This window comes from Gorilla gorilla, chromosome 17, assembly GCF_029281585.2.
Source record: "Gorilla gorilla gorilla isolate KB3781 chromosome 17, NHGRI_mGorGor1-v2.1_pri, whole genome shotgun sequence".
Classification (NCBI taxonomy): domain Eukaryota; kingdom Metazoa; phylum Chordata; class Mammalia; order Primates; family Hominidae; genus Gorilla; species Gorilla gorilla.
In genome coordinates, this window is record NC_073241.2 from 36,508,126 (window position 1) to 36,529,983 (window position 21,858).

The following is a 21,858-nucleotide window of genomic DNA, read 5'->3' on the forward strand; positions in this document are numbered from 1 at the left end:
GGTGCCACAAACTTTATCGAGGTGCCTTTATAAGATGGAGAACTCATAAATGTCATGTGTGCTCTGACTGCTCCACTAATCAGCTATTCCCTCATCTCTCTCCCTCCCTCTCCTTGGCCTCTCTGTTCCTGGAGATACAACAATATTGAAATAAGGCCAGTTAATAATCCTACAATGGTCTCCACATGTTCAACTGAAAGGAAGACTTGCACATCTCTCACTTTAAATCAGAAGCTAGAAATGATTAAGCTTAGTGAAGAAGGCATGTAAAAAGCTAAAATAGGCAAAAAGCTAGGCTTGAAATCAGCCGTTATGAATGCAAAGGAAAAGTTCTTAAAATAAAAGTCTACTCCAATGAACACACTGGAGTAAGAAAGCAAACAGCCTTACTGCTGATTTTCAGAAAAAGTCTGAGCGGTCTGCAAAGATCAACCAGCCACAACATTCCCTTTATCCAAAGCCTAATTCAGAGGCCCTAACTCTCTTCAGTTCTATGAAGGATGAGAGAGGTGAGAAAACTGCACAACAAAAGTCTGAAACTAGAAGTTGGTTCAGGACGTTTAAGGAAAGCAGCCACCTTCATAATGTAAAAGTGCAAGATGATGCAGCAAGTGCTGATGTAGAAGCTGCATCAAGTTATGCAGAAGATCTAGCTAAGATCATTGATGAAGGTGGCTACACTAAATAAGATCTTCAATGAAGATGAGGCAGTCTATTAGAAGATGCCATCTAGGACTTTCATAGCTAGAGAGAAGTCACTACCTGGTTTCAAAGCTTCAAAAGACAGGGCGACTCTCCTGTTAGGGACTAATGCTGCTAGTGACTTTAAGGTGAAGCCAATGCTCATTTATCCTTCCAAAAATCCTGAGGCCCTTAAGAATTATGTAAAATCTGCTCTGCTCATGCTCTATAAATGGAACAAAGCCTGGATGACAGCATATCTGTTCACATCACGGTTTACTGAGTATTTTAGGCCCACTGTTGAGACCTACTGCTCAGAAAAATAAAATTATTTTCAAAATATTACCGCTCATTGGCAATATACCTGGTCACCCAGTAGGTCTGATGAAGATGTACAAGGAGATTAATGTTATTTTCATGGCTGCTAATACAACATCCATTCTGCAGCCCATGGATCAAGGGGTACTTTTCATTTTTAAGTCTTATTATTTAAGAAATACACTTTGTAAGGCTATAGCTGCCATAGATAGTGATTCCTCTGATGGATCTGGATGAAGTAAATTAAAAACCTGATGGAAATGATTCCCCATTCTAGATATCATTAAGAATGTTCATGCTTCATGGGATGAGGTCAAAATATCAACATGAACGCAAGTTTAGAAGAACTGGATTCCAACCCTCATGCATGACTTCAAGGGGTTCAACACATCAGTGGAGTAAGTAGCTGCAGACGGGATGGCAACAACAAGAGAACTAGAATTAGAAGTGGAGCCTGCAGATGTGACTGAATTGCTGCAATCTCATGATCAAACTTGAACAAATGAAGAGCTGCTTCTTATGGATGAGCTTGAGATAGAATCTACTTCTGGTAAACACATTGGGAACACTGTTGAAATGACAAGGATTTCGAATAATTAATATTACAAAAACTTAGTTGATAAAGACCAGTAGGGTTTCAGAGGAGTGACTCCAATTTAGAAATAAGTTCTCCAGTGGGTAAAACGCTATCAAACAGCACTGCATGCTACAGAGAAATCTTCTGTGAAAGAATGGTCAATCAATGAGGCAAACTTCATTGTCTTAACTGCCACAGCCACACCAATCTTCGGCAACCACCATCCACCAAGAGTATTTCCGCCATGGAGGAAAGACCCTTCACCAGCAGAAAAGATTCAGATTCATTGAAGGTTCAGATGATCATCAGCATTTTTTTTACCAATGAAGTATTTTTAAATTAAGGTATGTACATTGTTTTCAGACACAACACTACTGCACACTTAACAGACTACAGTAAACATAACTTTTATATGCACTGGGAAACCAACAAATCTGAGTGACTTGCTTTATTGTGGTGGTCTAGAACTGAACTTGCAGTATCTCCAAGGTATGCCTGTACATCTTCTAATAAAATACCAATAGATTTTAGGGCAAGAAAATACCTGAAAAGGTGACAAATCCTGCAAACATCACAAGGATGTTTGGGGCATGTGCTAGGATACTCAACAGTGAGTCAAGATCAAGTCCATCTAAGCTGGAGGCCTCACTCCTTGAGATGACTTCTTTTGAAGGGAGGGTAGATGAACACAGCTAACTGCCTGATGGCCTCCCAAGACTCCAGCTTCTTGCTCTTCCAACCCAACTTGTACAGGAATACCATAGCAGTTTTTCCAAAATACTACTTTGGTCACCTTATTTACCGGTTTCCAATTTCTTTTAGTTGAAATGAAATGTGGCTAGTAGCACAGTGATAGGACAGAAAACAGGCAGGGTGTTCATCAATTCTGTGGTTCTTGCCAGAAGGTAAGGAGACAAAGCAGTCCCCAGCACTTGCAACACATCAGCGTGCACAGCATGTCAGCACTCACAGCTGGCCAGTATCACTCATGCTGTCCCCCACTCTGTGTGACCTTTGTGCAGCCCAGCCCTGCCAAATCCCACCCCCCACACACCCACACCAATTGCAAACAACCCCTCAGTCCTGTCCTGTCCTCATTTAGGGTCATTTGAAACCACTAACATGCTAGAGTCTGATTTTCAATACATAATAGCAACTTCCTTTCTAACTTGAAACTCCTAAAAAGTCCCACTTATTGTATAAAATGCCTTCTATGCAGGCATTTCAATTGGGATTTAAAAAATCAAATCGCGAACCACTTCCACTTCCAGAAATAAATCAATAGCAATTCTCTCCTTTCTCATTTAAAGCCATCTTCTAGAGGAGCAGCGGCTCTGGTGATAGCTTAATGATCAGACCAGTAGAAGTCTAAAATGTAGCCTGGGCCTTTTAGACTCGTGATGGCATGTAAAATACGTTCAACCCACGAAGCCCCCTAGCTTAGAACAGAGCAATTCATCAAACAGCCAAACAATCCTGGGGTGCTACACCCGAGGTGCAATTTGGCCACTGCTCTCTTCGCATGTCCAGCCCATCTCTTCCAATTGTCTGGGGCCATCTAATTTTTCATTTGTACATGATGACTAAAGTCCACACTTAATAATATAAAAATACAGTTCTAAGCCACAGCCAGTACTGCCATCATGATGACTCGTGATCAAAATTTACACTCTACTTTGGGACCAGCAGGATGTCTAAGACAGGCAACCAGTCTCCACTGAAGGGAAAAATAAAATCCATAGTTTATGCACATGCTCACCAGTGTGTCAAGCATGATCGTATGTGTATAACATCCTCCAGTCCGATTTCTAGTAATAGTACCAATGTTCAGAGACAAATAGCCTCAAAATACTGGTCTTGCTTGACTCCTTTCCTCTTCTTCTCTATCCAACTCAGGAAGTCTTACTAGATTTTCCTTTTGCCAGGCTTCCATGAAACCATAGTTAAAATGACAGATCACTTAAGTAAGCTAACCACAGGTTAGCTCTGTGATCTTAGCTAAGTTGTTAGTCTTCTCATCTGTGAAAGGAGATATAATACTCTACTCATAAAGTCATTGTGAGGATTAAATGAGTTATAACATGTGAGTTATTACAAGGATTAAAAACATTACACGCAGCTGCACGTGTTCAACACTCAGTAATATCAATATTATTACTACATCTCAGATGTCATTAGTTTTCATTAAGCTCTCTTTCACCTTTGTGCCCCACTACAGTATCATTAGCACTTAAAAGTTTGCCTAGTAGTGTTTATTTGTGACTGTTCCTTCCATTACAGTGTAGACTTCTAGAAGGTAGAGATTTAACATCTTTATTTTACTTTACCTTTCACAGAACTTCACGTAAATCAATAATGTTTATCAAATGGATTGTCCTTAATGACCACTTGTGCCTCAACATCACCAACAACCATGTAAGGGGATTCCTACAGTAACAATGAGGCTCTGCAACCTGACTTCCTCAACACCCACTGCTGAAGAACCACAGGCCTTCACAGATTTGCTGTGCTTCTGGCTTCTCTTCTGAACACAGGAACTTCACTTCAGAATATCTTTGCACCACATTTGTTCCCTATCATGCACACCTCTAACGCATCCTGCTCATGGATGTTTCATTGAATGTTCTAGTATTATTATGCCTTCACTGTCACATCAGAGTGGCCAAATAAAAAAAAGACATGCAAGTATTCCATAGGCCAAAAATTCCACTAGAAATCTGAGGTAAACACTTCAAATGGAGATGGCTACTTAGTAACAAATAGGCAATGAGAATGTTTACACATGCTCACTAAAGTTTATGCTGAGGAAGACCCTGTGTACAGTGTATCTTCTCTTGGCACTATACAGCTGTGCAAGAAAGGAGGATTAGACATATGTAGAGATATACGTATTTGTGTGTGTGTGTAAACACAAACACAACCTAAAATGTCAGAAAAACTCAAAGTTTTCAGATTTTTTTTTTGAGAGAGAGTCTCGCTGTGTTGCCCAGACTGGAGTGCAGTGATGTAATCACAGCTCACTGAAGCCGTGACTTCTCAGGCTCAAGGAATCCTCCCACCTCAGCCTCCTGAGTAGCTGGACTACAGGCACATGCCACCATGACTGGCTAATTTTTTTGTATTTTTGGTAGAGACAAGCATTTGCCATGTTGCCCAGACCGGTCTCAACTCCTGGGCTCGAGGAATCTGTCTCGGCATCCCAAAATACTGAGATTACTGGTGTGAGCCACAGTGCCCAGCCTTTTTTCAGGTTTTAATGATCACTTTGAAACAGGACCTTTGAAATTATCAGTTAATCTATGCTGATGATATACTCACTTGTAGCTTCCCATTCTGATTTACTTAAGGTTCCCTAAAATTACAAAAGAGAGAAAGAAAATTTTAGATTCAATATGGAAGTAAACATATGCATATTTCTAAATAATGGGCAGAGGTGGCCAAAAGACCCTAACTTCACTGTAAATACACATTCGATTCACTGTTAATCATATTGTGACCTGAGCATATAAAAAAAATCGGTGAGATTCACTTTGAAAGTCATCTTCTCACACTTTTATCCTCCTGCCAAATTCTCAAATTCTCATCCAAAGGGTGAATGTGTGTGAAGAGGGCATAGTGTGTGTGTGTGTGTGTGTGTGTATGTGTGCAACTGGAAAATGCATCTATCTTGTATTATTTTTTTTTTCTTTTTTTGAGACAGAGTCTTGCTCTGTCGCCCAGACTTGGGGGCAGTGGCATGATCTTGGCTCACTGCAAGCTCTACCTCCTGGGTTCATGCCATTCTCCTGCCTCAGCCTGCCGAGTAGCTGGGACTACAGGCGCCTGCCACCACGCCTGGCTAATTTTTTGCATTTTTAGTAAAGACGAGGTTTCACCGTGTCAGCCAGGATGGTCTCAATCTCCTGACCTTGTGATCCGCCCGCCTCAGCCTCCCAAAGTGCTGGGATTACAGGCGTTGAGCCATCGCGCCCGGCCTATCTTGTATTCTTTCTTTTTTTTGAGACAGAGTCTGGCTCTATCGCCCAGGCTGGAGTGCAGTGGTGCGATCTCGGCTCACTGCAAGCTCCGCCTCCCGGGTTCACCCCATTCTCCTGCCTCAGCCTCACAAGTAGCTGGGACTATAGGGGCCCGTCATCACGTCCGGCTAATTTTTGTATTTTTAGTAGAGGCAGGGTTTCACTGTTAGCCAGTATGGTCTCGATTTCCTGACCTCATGATCCACCTGCCTCGGCCTCCCAAAGTGCTGGGATTACAGGCGTGAGCCACTGTACCCGGCCCTATCTTGTATTCTTAATTTGGAAAATGAAAAAATAAAAAAGGCCTATCTTGAAATATCAAACAGCACTGGTGGAAAAAATACAATTTTTGTGTTTTTTCAAAGGAATAACAAAATAAAGTACATATTACACAAAGGAAATAAATTATATTTATGTAGCTATCAAAATATTAAAGATATGTGTTGCTTTGCACACACCATTAACTATAATAACAAGATCTAGTGGCAGTTCTAGTGATGTCATTTTTCCAGATGTGATAAATAAAAACAATATTCTAAGATACTAGCAAAAATGTGCTATGAAAATATCTGTAACTTCTACTGATGACAAAGTCACAGCAGCAGCTAATACCACTGTGGTACTATTGTAGCAATCATTTTTAAAATGTAAACTTTTACACAGAAATTAGTATAGGTGAAGATGTAATTTTTTCCCATTTAAATTCCTGGACTGCTGCATTCTATGTATGAAATGCTGTGATTCATTGGTGCCTACATTAGCAGGGAACTTGCATACCAAGCCTGTAATTTTTTCACTGTCCTCATTGCCTTAGATATAGCACTCCATTCTCAGTCCATTGAAATAAATTTTATTCCATATTCTGTGGTTATAACAAGTCAACATCACTTAGTGGAAACAACTGATTTGTAAGTCAGTGAGCCTAAGTATTGTAAACAAGTGAAATAATTTCCTATGTCTCCATATAAGCATGTTCTTTTTTTCATTCTCTATAAAATACTTTCATAAATTAAAACTTACCAAAGGTAACCTTACTTGACTGTTCTTCATGTACTTTGCTGCATGTTCATAGTCATCCACCTTCTCAGAGACAAGTTTAGAACTCTCATTTGCAGGATATGGCTGGGGATAGAAATGAAAGTCCTAGTTACAATAACTGAAATTTACAATTCAGAATTAAACATGCTAAATCACTGAAATAACATAATTAGGAGAATAATCCGTTAAGTACTACTTCAGGAATACAAACTATACATACTTTTGAAATACAGAAAAAAAATAAAAAAAAAGGAAGAATCCTCTCTTAAACCAATTTTTTTTTTTATTATACTAGGGTATATTATTCCAGGGTACATGTGCAAAACGTTCAGGTTTATTACATAGGTATACATGTGCCATGTTGGTTTGCTGCACCCATCAACTCATCATTTACATTAGGTATTTCTCCTAATGCTATACCTCCCCCAGGCCCCCACCCCATGACAGGCCCCGGTGTGTGATGTTCCCCTTCCTGTGTCCATATTGCTCAACTCCCCCTATGAGTGAGAACATGTGGTGGTTGGTTTTCTGTCCTTGTGTTAGTTTGCTTAGAATGATGGTTTTCAGCTTCATCCATGTCCCTACAAAGGACATGAACTCATCCTTTTATATGGCTGCATAGTATTCCATGGTGTATATGTGCCACATTTTCTTAATCTAGTCTATCATTGATGGACATCTGGGTTGGTTTCATGTCTCTGCTACTGTGAATCAGTGCCGCAATAAACATACATGTGCATGTGTCTTTATAGCAGCATGATTTATAATCCTTTGGGTATACACCCAGTAATGGGATTGCTGGGTCAAATGGTATCTCTAGTTCTAGATCCTTGAGGAATCGCCACATTGTCTTCCACAATGGTGGAACTAGTTTACAGTCCCACCAACAGTGTAAAAGCGTTCCTATTTCTCCACATCCTCTCCAGCATCTGTTGTTTCCTGACTTTTTAATGATCGCCATTCTAACTGGCATGAGATGGTATCTCATTGTGGTTTTGATTTGCATTTCTCTGATGACCAGTGATGATGAGCATTTCCTCATGTGTCTGTTGGCTACATAAATATCTTCTTTTGAGAAGTGTCTGTTCATATCCTTTGCCCACTTTTTGATGGGGTTGTTTTTTTCTTGTAAACTTGTTTAAGTTCTTTGTAGATTCTGGATATTAGCCCTTTATCAGATGGGTAGATTGCAAAAATTTTCTCCCATTCTGTAGGTTGCCTGTTCACTCTGATGATAGTTTCTTTTGCTGTGCATAAGTACATCTAATTTAGTTTAATTAGATCCCATTTGTCTATTTTGGCTTTTGTTGCCATTGCTTTTGGTGTTTTAGTCATGAAGTCTTTGCCCATGCCTATGTCCTGAATGGTACTGCCTAGGTTTTCTTCTAGGGTTTTTATGGTTTTATGTCTTACATTTAAGTCTTTAATCCATCTTGAGTTAATTTTTATATAAAGTGTAAGGAAGGGATCCAGTTTCAGCTTTCTACATATGGCTAGCCAGTTTTCCCAGCACCATTTATTAAATAGGGAATCCTTTCTCCATTGCTTGTTTTTGTCAGGTTTGTAAAAGATCAGATGTAAACTAGCATCTTCTTTTTTTGAGACAGAGTCTTGCTCTGTCTCCCAGGCTGTATTGCAGTGGCAGGATCTCCATTCACTGCAACCTTGGCCTCCCGAGCTCAAGTGATTCTCCACCTCAACCTCCTGGGTAGCTGGGACTACACGCACAAGCCACTATGCTGGCTAATTTTTAAAAATTTTTTTGTAGGGACGAGGTTTCAGTATGTTGCCCAGGCTGGTCTTAAATTTCTGGTCTCAAAGAATTCTCCTACCTCAGCCTCCCCAAGTGCTGAGATCACAGGTGTGAACCACCACATCCAGCCTTACGGTCAACTTTTATCATAATCTTAGGATATTCACAGCTGGAAGAAGCTACATAATTTAATCACCACCAAGAACCATTTAGCAGCAAACACTTGCACCTTCTCTACTGTTAGCCAAAGGCTTTGTATATAAATACAAAGCTTAAAGATGTCATAAAAAGAGCTAAATATTAAAATGATGGCAATTTAATAGCCATGAAAAGCATAAATAGCAATTACAAATAATACAAATGAAAAAGTCAAGCCAACATAGAACGCTGTTTAATAATCCAGCCTCCAAAATACAGACATTTCCCATATTTACCTAAGACTCTGGAAAAGGGTCAGAAAAACATGCTGTGTTTTTAAGGGTATGCTGGCCAAATGTTTATCCAAGTTACTTCAAGTGCCATTTTTAATTCATTTTAAGTGATATCCCTTTATAGTACCTGCATTTTGCCTTTTAATACATGTAAATCAGGCCTGGCTCGGTAGCTCATGCTGTAACCCCAGCACTTTGGGAGGCCGAGGCAGGCAGATCACTTGAGCTCAGGGGTTCGAGACTAGCCTGGGCAACATTTCAACATCCTGTCTCTACATAAAATACAAAAAGTAGCCAGGTGTGGTGGCACGCGCCTGTAGTCCCAGCTACTCAGAAGGCAGAGGTGAAAGGATCACTTAGGCCGGGTTTGGGTGAGGCTGGGGGAGAAGGGTCGGGGGGGAGGGGTTGCAGTGTGCCAAGATGCCAAGATGGTGTCAGTGCACTACAGCTTGGATGACAGAGCGAGACTCTGTCTCCCCCACTCCCTCACCAAAAAACAAACCAGATACATGCAAATCAAAACACAATAAATTACATAAAACATTTAATAGAACCATCTACTCTACAAAGTTTATATTTTTAATAATTCATTTATAATTCTTTATAATTCTTTGTCTTATTGCAACAAACCAGCTAGAAAGGAGGCACTTTAAACTTACAACTCCCTAATAAACTTTTAAGAAAATGATCTATGAATATCTGCTTTGCAATCTTCTTTGTCTCTTTTCTTTATAAACATCCTGCAGCAAGTTTAGGCATTAGAAATTAACCTATTTATTTGCTGTTTTAAAAGTACTCAGCTATTTGAGACTGCTGTATCATTAGCATAAACCACTTTACTTTGTATCACATCCCAACACAGGGCTCTAAGAAAGAACAGATTACCAATCCGTTTTTTTTGAACTTTAATTCCACATATTGTAGTTTTACCATATCACAAAGCTTCAGAACTTCGTTTTTGAATGCCTGCCAAACTATTTTGTTGTAAACTTGTTCTTCAACTTATCCTCCATGTGATTATCTGCTTATCACTGGACACCCAGTTTCTCTTCTCTACTGATCATTTTGAAAGACCAACCAATACATGATTATAAAGCTGTAAAACATCATTATTTTTTAAAATTGATTTTATTTTTTGAGATGGAGTTTCAGTTTCATCACCCAGGCTGGAGTGCAGTGGCGTGATCTTCGCTCACTGCAACCTCCACCTCCCGGGTTCAGGTGATTCTCCTGCCTCAGCCTCCCGAGTAGCTGGGATTACAAGTATGCACCACCACACCTGGCTAATTTTGTATTTTTAGTAGAGACGGGGTTTTACCATGTTGGCCAGGCTGCTCTACAACTCCTGACCTCAGGTTATCTGCCGGCCTCGGCCTCCCAGTGCTGGGGTTACAGGCATGAGCCACCATGCCGGGACCAAAACTTATTAAAACATATATATCTTAGTGTCTCCTCTAAAAGGAGTTACTTTTCCAGAACTGTCCCTAGAATATGTTTGCTGGTGAAAAAAAGAAAAGAGGTGTCAGGACCTACAGTTCCATGGCCTACGTCTTTTCATTCTTTCTTCTCTCTGTTCCAACGCTCCAGGAAAGCAGAAAAGTTGTACTGGTTCTAGTGCTGAACCCAGATAAAAGCTGGATGCTTCAGGAAAAGACTTTTTGGGACAAATATCAAGAACAGATCCATTTAAACCTCTGACCTGGTCGAAAGCAGTGGCATCCGACTGCTCTTTCCACCTCTGGTCTGGTTTCAAAGTCCCTCCAAACCATCCCCCATTATGCCACCCAAGTAGTGTCCTAACTCTTATCTGGTCATGTCCTTTCCTGCTCCAAGTCCTTTACACGCCCACCAGAGTGACTTGGTCAAGAAGTAGGAAAACCAAAGGATTTTTCAAACTACATGCTATTACTGCTTCTGTCCCCAGACAGCCATGGTAACAGGTCATATCCCCAAGTGCAGTACTGGGAGAGAAGGAAGACTGCTGAAGAACTGTGAAGGCCATTAGTACTACTTCCTCAAACATCCCCTGTGCACTCTGGTTTCTCTGCCTGTCCTCTACCAATCTTCTTCCTTCCCAAAAGGCCCTTTATAAACTCACTGCACTTGGAATGCTTCAATACTGCAGTTCCCATCATGGACTGCATTATTCACTGAAATAACATGCCATAAAATTCTTGTTATCCCATACCCTACCATACCTAAGTAGATTTTGACATACATTACACAAGTGAATTCATTACCCATATGCTAAGAGAAAGGCTAAATAATTGACCACTATCATGCAAAGCACCATCAAATAAAGGCAATATGCTAAAGATATGCTGTATATGTGGGACAGGGGGACTTATCCACACATAGTTTTGCTAGTTTTCTCCTCTTCCTTAAGACAAACAAAACAAGCATCCATTCCTAATATAAAGCCAATAAAAACATTCTTAGATCTAAAGTATAGGAAATATAACTAATGAGGAATGTGAAATTTTACTGATTATGTCTCTTAAAAGACAATTTAGAATTTATAAAAAGTCCTCCCACTCAACATTGTGGGAGTGGCTGGGTGCAGGTGCAACTTCAACAGGAGACTTCTGTTTGAGTATCGTCTACAAAAACTGAAGAAAATCTAAAGGTTAGTATGCCTTGAGGAAGTCATTATCCTCTGAGCCTCAGGCTGCCCATTAAAAAAATGTGAAAACTGGCCAGGTGCAGTGGCTCACACCTGTAATCCCAGTACTTTGGGAGGCCAAGGCGGGAGGACTGCTTGATGAGGCCAGGAGTTTGAGACCAGCCTGGGCAACACGGCAAAACTTCATCAGTACAAAAAGTTTAAAACTGAGACAGGTGTGGTGACACACGCTTGTAGTTAGTTACTCAGGAGGCTCAGGTGGGAGGATCACCTTGCAGAAGGTGAAGGCCTCAGTGAGCTGTGATCACATCACTGCACTCCAGCCTGGGCAACAGAGCGAGATCCTGTCATTAACAACAACAAAAAAAAATTGGAAAAAAATTAGTGAAAAGTTACCATTCTGCCTACTTCACGGAGGTAATTATAAGGATAAATAAGTCAGAGTATGCTTAAAGTACTTAAACTGAATAAACTCTCTAAGGAAGTTTAATGTCCATTTGATGAATATGATTCTACTGATCAATAATAAAAATGCTCACTGAATATTTTAGGTCTGTCCAACCAAACATTGTCTGGTAAGGAGAAAAAGGAAAAACAATCAATGGCTGTGTAATTGAAGCTTATATAGATACCTTCACTGCTGCATTAGGACAGGAGAGGTCTCAGCAACAACACAGTCTAAAAGACTGGAACCCTGCTAAAGAATTACCATACAATAAAATTATGTATGGTTTGAGCTTGTCTGGACACTGGCCAGGAAGGTTCTAAATTACTGTCGTAACCAAAAGGCACTGTTGTAAAGAACTGGTTCTCAACTTGGGGCAATTTTGCCCACCAGGGAACATTTGGCAATGTCTGGAGAGAGTTTTCTGGTTATTGTAACTGGGGACAAGAGTGTTACTGGAAGGCATCTAGTGCATAGAAGCCAGGAATGCTACTGAATATCCTACAATGCACAGCATCCCACAGCAAGGAATTATCCAGAACAAAATGTCAACAGTCCTGAGGCTGAGAAATCCTATTTTAAAGCAGTACTATCTAGAAAACAGAATTTGGTAACAGCAGTACTCATTCTTTCATCAAGTATTTACTGAGCACTCACCATGCAGTTTCTGTATCAAGCTCCGTCCTAGGTGCTGAAGAGCGTAATACACATAACTATTTCATGTTCAGATGGCCTTGCAAGGATCTCAAGAACAGCCAAACAAGTTCACCATGACTGAAATTTGTACATCTTTTCTAAATACTCACCTCCAAGGCCTGCATTCGTTTTAACAGCATTTTATTTTCATTGTTCTTAATTTTTTCTTCGTAGAATTCCAGAAATGTTTTTTTGTAGACTAGTTTCATATTGTACTTCTTTGCCATTCTGTCCAAAAAAGAATACTTAATGAAAAAGCTTCCACATGTTTGTAATTCCTCAACTTACTTTTGTACAGCAATGACATCTTCTGGACTTAACTAAACAAGCTACCATTTCCTTGATAAATTCACAATAGAGTAATACAAAATGAATCAAGAGTAACATATCACACCTAAAAGAAACATGCATTCTAAATCTCAGGGGTTTCAGAGGGCTCTATTAGTATAACATAAAGGTCAAGAAGTAAATGAGAGTCTCCGGAGCTGTGAGATGTGGAAGAAGTATAGGAAACTCTTTTCTACTGATTCCATTTCACTTTACTTGATCTCTCACAGCTGCACTGCAAACAGCTGCCGACTTCCTTCTTAAAGATTCACTTTCATCTCGACTTCTCTGGCAAGATACACTATTAATTTTTCCCCTACATCATGAACTGCTTCTTTGCAGGTTTTTTTTTTTTCCTTTTTACTTACAGGTTTTTTCTTACCCAACTTCTAAACTTCAAGGTTCTGAAGAGTACAGTCCAGAGCCCTACTCACTTCCACCCCCCAGCTATCGGTAGTTCAGCTGTCTCTCATCACTCATGGATTCTACTGCTTATTAGAAATCTTCACCTGCATGTGTCACTGGCACTCTCTAACTTCCCACATCTAAGGCTGAACATCACTGCTCTTTTTCTGCCAATCTTTGCCATTTCAGTAAATCCATCTAGTGATCCATGCCATCTCCCCTTCTCTTTTACCCACTGTGCTCAATACACATCACTAAGTCCTTTCTATTTTACCTAGAAAACATCAATTTCAAATAGGTCCACTTCTTACCTCCTGCATTTGGCACCATCCTGCTGCTTCAGTCACCATCACCACTCAGTGGTACCAGTCCATAAACTCACTTTGCTTGTCCCCTGCTTCCATTCTTATTCTCCCTCAATGAATTTTCCAATCGCAGCCAGATTAAGCTTTCAGAAATGCGGACCTGAGTCATGTCACTACCCTCCTTAACACCCTCCACTGGGCTCCAGTGCACTTAGGACACAGAACATGGTCTCGAAGACATTCATCTGTAAAGGAATGCTGCCTCATTTTGGGACAGCCCCCGATATAAATCAGGATGGGCCTTCTTTCAACATCTTGGACTAGCCTAGCTTTCCCACTGCTGGGCCCTCACACACGTTGTCCTCTTGTCAGGAGCATTCTTCCCTCCAGTCCTCAGCTGCCCACCTACTTTTCCATCCTTTAGATCCTGACTCAAACATCGCTTCTTTACAGGTACCTTCCTTAAATCTTCAATTATATTAGGTCTCTCCGTTAGACTCTCAGGTAGTTTTTTTCCTCACTGCATTTGCCAAGTTTATAATCATGTATCTGTAGACAACCAAGAGGGAGCCTGGAGATGACTTCAGGCAGCAGTTAAAGGAAGAGTAGAAGGAAGGGGAGAAACCCTGAAAATTAGGTGGGAGGGCTCGTGTACAGGGTGGCATTTGAGGGGATAGGGTAAGGGCAAACACTGGAGGGCCACTGAGGTTTCTATGTAAGAGGTATATACATAAGGTAGGATTCTGTTACTTCAATTAATCCTCCTTGGAAAGGCAACATGAGCAAAATTAAGTCTTTTATTCCAGGCAGTTCATTTTCTTTTGTAAATCTCTAAAATAAGCCTTTAGAAATGAAACCAAGTTTTACACCTAAAAAAATCATGATTCAAAGAATTGAGGCCCAATTTGAACAAGTTTTGCCACACAAAAAGCTTATTTCTGTTAAATTTCTTAATGAAATGGCAAAAAGGCATCTCAAAACCCCCACACATTTTCAGATTCTATTTCATCCAATACTGTTTCAATAAATAATCTTTTAAAAAATTAGATATTAAACTGATGACTTAGGTTTACCATCATTAGGCAATTTAAGTTAAAAAAAAAAAAAAAGAAGACCACTAGGTCTTGTTTAGCATTTAAAACAAATCTTTTGTTTTATTATCTTTCTGATTATACTAAAATCACCAAACTGTTAACTAAAATCTCAAGCTAACATATTAAACACACTCAATAACATTCCACAATTAAGTTCTTTTTAAAATAAAGTTGAAGAGCAGTAACATTTCCCCAGTTTATTAGTTTTAAAAATTAAAAAGCAAAATGTAATTGATATTTTTAAATTTTGTAAATGGTTTATATTTATAAAATTATGCACAGTATTTTCCTCATGTTCAGTCACAATGCTACTTGGCTTTCTTATATTATTGAATAAGCTATTATAGAACTCCTGAAAATACTGTAACCCTAATTTTACAGACTGACTGAGTTACAATTAAAATAAGCACCAAGCAGAAGTAAGCAGACAATATACCTCTTCTTTTTCTCAGTTAATATTCAAAACAAAAGATTTTTGTTTCTAAAAAGTAGAAAATCAAGTTCAATCAATCATGACATGGCCTACATTTAAGCTGACTTTTATACTCTCCCCACCGGGGAAACTATGGAAACCAAGGTGTATCACAAGGCCTTGAAGCCTTACCTGGTAAGGCCCAGTTACCCCCAGCTTTTCCTGTGTCTACAGTTTGCCAGGACTCCTAGGAATTCAGGCACATGGGAGAATACATTCCTGAATCAGGATTTTATCATTAACATTGCCTGTGAGACATAGGCAATTTCAAAGTTATAGTGAAATGCAAACAACTTTTAATACTCATCTCTGTCAATAGGAGGATCTTTGATTTATGAAGACTCATTGTTTATCATCAAAGTTACCAGCAGTCACTTAAAAAAAAAAAAAGTTTGCTATTTGCAGTGTCAGGCATTTTGTGCCACAAGCTGAACGCAACTGGTTCCCTTTTTCACCCATAGGATTAAAAAATTCCAGGAATGAGAGAAAACTAAGTTAGGCTATTATGAGACCTATGGCAATAATCCCCTAGATGTGAGGCTAGTCTTTTTTTTTTTTTTTTTTTAAAAAAAACACAAAAACACAAAAACAAGATTATAGTTTTTCTTTAGCCCTCATTTAAAATAAAGAGTAAAATAAATATTGCTTTTCTCCTTTTCTTTCCCTTAAGACAAAAAGAAAAGAGTGAACAGATTAATGACTTCTTACTCATTTAGCAATGGAAAATAGACCAAGAATTCAGGAACATCCACAACACCTTCCAAGTTGAAGTCATATTTGCAGCCAAATAAAGGATAATCTCCTTTCTTCTGAAATTTCACAGTATATATTTCATTTCCAAATGATTCTGTTTCTGAAGCTTCAAGGCGTCTTCTATCAAGGTTATCCCCCAACCAAAATAAAAAGATTAAAATTGTGATTAGTGTAGACTTATTTTGATCAGATTATGCATGTGAAAAACTACATGATGCACACTTGATTAGCTTTTTAATTAGATCTGGGCTACCTTTTTTTTTTTTTTAAAGTGACAAGGTCTTAATCTGTCATTCAGGCTGGAGTGTGGTGGTGTGATCATAGCTCACTACAGCCACCAACTCCTGGGCTCAAGTGATCCTCCTGCCTCAGCCTCCTGAGCAAGGACTATAGGGGCGTGCCACCATGCTGGCTAATTTGTAAATTTTTTGTAAAGACAAGGTCTCACTATGTTGTCCAGGCTGGTCTCAAACTCCTGGCCTCAAGCAATCCTCCTGCCTTGGCCTCCCAAAGTGCTAGGATTATAGGCATGAGCCACTGCACTCTCCTGATTTGAGCTACTTTTAAGAAGCAATATACTAAAAGATCACCAACAGTCACACCAATAAAATTAAGCTGGAAGTAGGTATCACTCTCATGACAGCTGGTTCATCTCTGTGCCTGTCTATCTGACCTACAGTTTGTCTATCACTATAGCTTCAGTCTCTAACTTACACACAAGGATGAACTGTTAAAAGTTCATCTGTAAATTTGTCTATTGAATTTAAATTTTGAATGTCTACTCAAACATCTTATGAAAGTGTTCAACACTTATAAGATTAAAATAGCGTATTTTAATAAAACCTACCTCTGATAAACATTTGCTACTTAATACTGAATATTTTATAAACCACAATATATTTAAAAGTACTTACATCAATTCAAAGCTATTGGGAGTAGTACCAATAAAATAGCCCCCAGGGCTAAGTCTCTCACACGCATTTCTCAGCATCATGTCAGCCTGCTCATAAGACTCAAATGAGTAATGGCAGACAAACTGACAACTGCAGATGTCAAAACACATTTGTGGGTCACGAAATTTGTCAATCAGAAGTTCCTGAAACAAATTAAAATGAGTTAAGATTGTGAGGTAACTACAACAAAGATTAAAAACTTTTTAGTAAATTAACTTCTAGAATGTAAGGTTCTTCCTTTCCCTCACAATCTTCAACCTATTCTTTCCCTTGTACAATAAAGGACACACAGAAATCATGCATGTATTCTAGTTTAACAGAATAATTTGATTCCCACTTTCACAGTATTTAAAAACTGAGGAATTCTGAAATCATGTTTAAAATATATTAGTCAATTATGACATTTCAAGTTGATCCTTTCATCACTTTACTTGACAGCTAAAATAAAATGACATTCAATAACTTGAGTTAAAAAATATCTGGCGTTTGGCATTTTTTAAAAAATGCAAAAATGTTTTAAAGGTATTACAACTTTCTGGCAGTATACTCCCACTTATCTTTTCCACTTTCAAATTTCAAACAAAATGTGTATGATTAAAGGTATCTATAACAGTTCAGTGAGCCAATAAGTCAATGAAGAACAAAAAGTTCATGGTGAGACTTTCGCCCTTGAAGCAGTTCTTTTTAAGAAATTCAGAAACAGGTGGAAGGTAGGAAAAAACCAAACAGGCTCTGATATGTTGGGAAACTAATAAATTACAAGGTGAACAAAACATAGTATAAGTTCAGTTCTATTTCAAAATACTGGAAAATAAATGATGTACATACAGAAAAGCAACAGCTAATTTCAATTCAAATTATTAAAAGCAAAAAATTACAAGTATTCAGTGAGTCATTCAAGGGAATTTATCATAATAGAATTTCCAGTCGAAAGTGAAAATGCATGTTCCAAGGTTTTTAAAGTTTCAAAACACATTTTAAAAAATGAGTGGCCGGGCACCATGGCTCATGCCTGTAATCCCAGCACTATGGGAGGCAGGCAGATCACCTGAGCTCAGGAGTTTGAGGCCAGCCTTGGCAACATGGCAAAACCCCATCTTTACAAAATATATAAAAATTAGCTGGGTGTGGTGGCATGTGTCTGTAGTCCCAGCTACTCAGGAGGCTGGGAGGCAGGAGAATCACTTGAGCCTGGAAGGCAGAGGTTGCAGTAAGCTGAGATCGTGCCACTGTGCTCCAGCCTAGGTGACAGAGTGAGACCCTGTCTCAAAAAATAGAGTAAATTTTTTTTAAAAAGTAAAAATTGAGTTGATTTTTAAAACAAATTATTTACCCAAACTAAAAATGTAAAAAATAAATTGACCAAAGAAAGAAACTGTACCTTTGAGCTGTCAGCAGTTATAAATTCTGCACTGAAAATATATTCACTATCACGACGATTTTTCATGTCCTCATACCGCTGCTGACACTGTTTAACAGAAACATCGGCAATATCTGGAAGGATGGAAGGGTATTAGTATCAACACAGAATGCCAGAAATCTAGACATTGATCTCAACTGACAAACTCTGGCATAAAAGTCGGCCTTAGTACCAGTGAAAAGGTTTTATTTCCTTTAAAAGAAAAGAAAAGGGCTTTGTTCCGACGCAAATACCCTATCAGTTTTCAAAAGGAACTAAAAGCGTCTCAATAGGTACGGACGCTATAAAAGTTCTATCATGATTTTTAAATGCTTATTCAAAGTAAAAAGGAGAAAGTTTTATTCCAATCTGAATTATAAAACCTAACACTATCAATAAGCCCAGTTTTGGAAATACCAAGGGTATATTTTTATAATAAAATGTTATTTGCCCTTTTCTTTTTTTCTTTTTTGAGACAGAGTCTTGCTGTATTGCCCAGGCTGGAGTGCAGTGGTGCAATCTTCACTCACTGCAACCTCTGCCTCCAGGGTTCAAGTGATTCTCATACCTCAGCCTCCCGAGTAGCTAGGATTATAGGTTGTGTGCCACCATGCCCAGCTAATTTTTTGTATTTTTGGTAGAGGATGGGGTTTCACCACATTGGCCAGGCTGGTCTCTAACTTCTGGCCTCAAGTGATCCACCCTCCTTTGCTTCCCAAAGTGCTGGGGATTATAGGCATGAACCACTGTGCCCAGCCTGCCCTTTTCCCTGTTTAAAGATTCACACTGATAATGCAAAGGCAATGGGATCTTATCACAAATACAAAGTAGCAGCACTAAATGGTACTGGCAATACTTCATGTATTCTTCACCACCATACAATATGCAGGGGGAGAAAAACAGTTTCATTTAAGAATACCCTTTATAAAATAGTGAAAATTAATTTTATTAAACCTGGGCTTTTGAATACACACTTTTTAAAATGTTGTGTGATGAAATGGGAAGTAATAAAACATTTCTGCTACCTAACAAAGTATGATGGTCATCTTCAAGAACAGTACTGATATGACTGTTCTGAGTTTTGAGCTGTACTGGCCACTCTTTTTCTGAGAAAATCATTTTGACTTGAATGACTGACAAACTACGGTTATGCAGACTTGAGTACCTGGCACGTATTTTCTTGAAAATGAACAAAGTGAACCTATCACTTAAAGTTCCCCAACCCTTGGGTGACAAACCAGTACAGGTCCACGGCCTGTTAGGAACCAGGCTGCACAGCAGGAGGTGAGTGGCAGGCAAGCTAGGTTGCATACTCCTTATGAGAATCTAACACCTGATGATCTGAGGTAGAATTCCATCCCCCCGCTTCTGTGGAAAAACAGTCTTCCATGAAACCGGCCCCTGGTGCCAAAAAGGTTAGGGACCGCTAATTTAAAGGGAGAAAAGGGACAGTGTATTTGTTGCCAAAAATAAAATTGACTTTCAAATAAGAATTACAACCCTGAAAAACTCGTATTGATCACTGTGGGCTGGACTTCTTCCCAATACTTTTCTGATTGGCAGTGATATTAAACACGTGATTTTTTGATTCTCAACAATTAGATCTGCATAACTTTAGTGAACAGTATTTTCCAAGTACTATAAAATCATGCAGGAAGTGCAAGACAGATTAATGGATCTCAATGTTACACAGTATAAAAAGTTCATCACTAAGGTTTCAGATTCCATATTGTAACTACTCTTTAAGAAACTATCACTTACTGAGTTTTGATGTAGTAACAGAGGAATATCTACAATTATCAAAAGAGGCTATTAAAATACTTCTTTATTTTACAACTACTTATCAACCAAAATAAAATCACAACATATTGGATGCAGAAACAGGTGTGAGAATCCAGTTGTCTCCTGCAATTTCAAACTCTAAAGGGATTTACAAAAATGTAAAAGCCAGCCTTGTTACTTTTACTTTAATGAACTAAAAAATATTTTCAAAATTCTCAGCTTTAATTTCTAATATAGTAAATATCAGTAGCTACTTACCATTATTACATACAAAAAAGCTTTCTGGGGTCCTCAATAATTTTTAAGTATACAGGGCTCATAAAACCAAAAAATCTGAGAACTGCTAATTTGGGCAGTACTTCAGTAGTGGGGGTATGTATCTCTTTTAACTCACCACATCAGAAAGACGCTGATGTCTGCTTGTCCCACTTCAGTGTTAAGACTAACCACCAGGCTAAGGTGATTGATTGATTGATTCATTGCGTTACTATCGACTTTTCCCTTAATGGCTTTGGTAGCAAGAAAAAAAAATTATTGCCAAGATCTATTATTTCATAAAGAATGAAAAAAATAATGATTTTCTAATTCTATAATTCCTCTTTATCTGATTGAAAAAAAAAGGAACTGCCCTTTTCAATCATCTGATTACAAATGTTTGATTTCCTCCCCTTAATTTATAAGTTTCAGAATAGTTTCTTAGCAACCTTCAAGGGTGAACAATGTGTTTTTCTGATTTGATGTGTCCAACTGCTATTTTTTTTTTTATGTTAAAATTGTCCTATTTTTGCCAATGGAAACCTTTTCAAGTCTGCCCTTTAGACATGACTCCGTCCATCTTTGATAGCTTCCTTCCTTTTGGGAAGGAAACGTTATCCCAGGCTTATTAATCTTACTATGAAACTATCAGGAAAGTCTTGTAACTGATTTTTTTTTTTTTCGAGATGGAGTCTTGCTCTGTCACTCAGGCTGGTGTGCAGTGGTGCGATTTTGTCTTACTATAACCTTCACCTCCCAGGTAAAAGTGATTCTCCCGCCTCAGCTTCCTGAGTAGCTGAGATTACAGGTGTGCACCACCATGCCCAGCTAATTTTTTGTATTTTTAGTAGAGACAGGGTTTCACAATGTTGGCCAGGCCGGTCTCAAACTCCTGACCTCAAGTGATCCACCCACCTCAGCCTTCCAAAATGCTGGATTACAGGCATGAGCCACCGCGTCAGGCCGTAATTAATTTTAAAAAAAACCCATCTCATGCATAGTCCCAGATATCTTGCAATTAGAGACAATCCTTCTTATTTTCCATTTATCTGACTACAAATTATTCTTTCCCATATCATTATTTATCTTACCAGTACAAACTAGCTTGTTAATTCTTCCTTTTTTCCATTTCAGCAAATCTCCACCTTTACCACATCCAAGGTCCAAAACAGTGATATCACGTTTTTTCTTCTGTCGTACCTTTTCCAAAAATTCTCCTAAAAGAGAGAAATCAGTCACAATAAACTACCTCTTCTTCAATTTTACTGAAGTATAAACTGTTACCTCTAATAACCTACTATCTTTTGCCCAATATGTAACATAAACTATGACACATCCATTTATGTAATTTGTAACTTTTGATAAGTAACTAAAAATATGACTAAGAGTTGATTAATCTGATCCTCTATCATTAAAGAGTACGTGTCTGGTGTTTTGGAGAATAAAGGCAGCATTTTGAATGTTAGTTTCAAAAATGAATTTTAAATAGCAGATATTTAAAATTCTAATATAAGACAACACAACACTTGTTCAGG

General features: G+C 38.6%; 1 protein-coding gene across 4 annotated transcripts in view; it reads right to left on the minus strand.

The window, feature by feature from the left end:
• The window catches only part of RNMT (RNA guanine-7 methyltransferase), a 59,447-nt gene that overhangs the window by 27,478 nt on the left and 10,111 nt on the right, over nt 1-21,858 (minus strand). For all 4 annotated transcript variants that reach the window (XM_063699362.1, XM_063699361.1, XM_004059215.5 and 1 more), the window contains 7 exons: nt 21,415-21,540; nt 18,269-18,381; nt 16,849-17,030; nt 15,890-16,054; nt 12,689-12,806; nt 6,613-6,714; nt 4,895-4,928 (listed from right to left, as the gene is read on the minus strand). In XM_063699362.1, the coding sequence (XP_063555432.1) occupies nt 4,895-4,928; nt 6,613-6,714; nt 12,689-12,806; nt 15,890-16,054; nt 16,849-17,030; nt 18,269-18,381; nt 21,415-21,540 (840 nt within the window). The remainder of the gene's footprint in view (nt 1-4,894; nt 4,929-6,612; nt 6,715-12,688; nt 12,807-15,889; nt 16,055-16,848; nt 17,031-18,268; nt 18,382-21,414; nt 21,541-21,858) is intronic.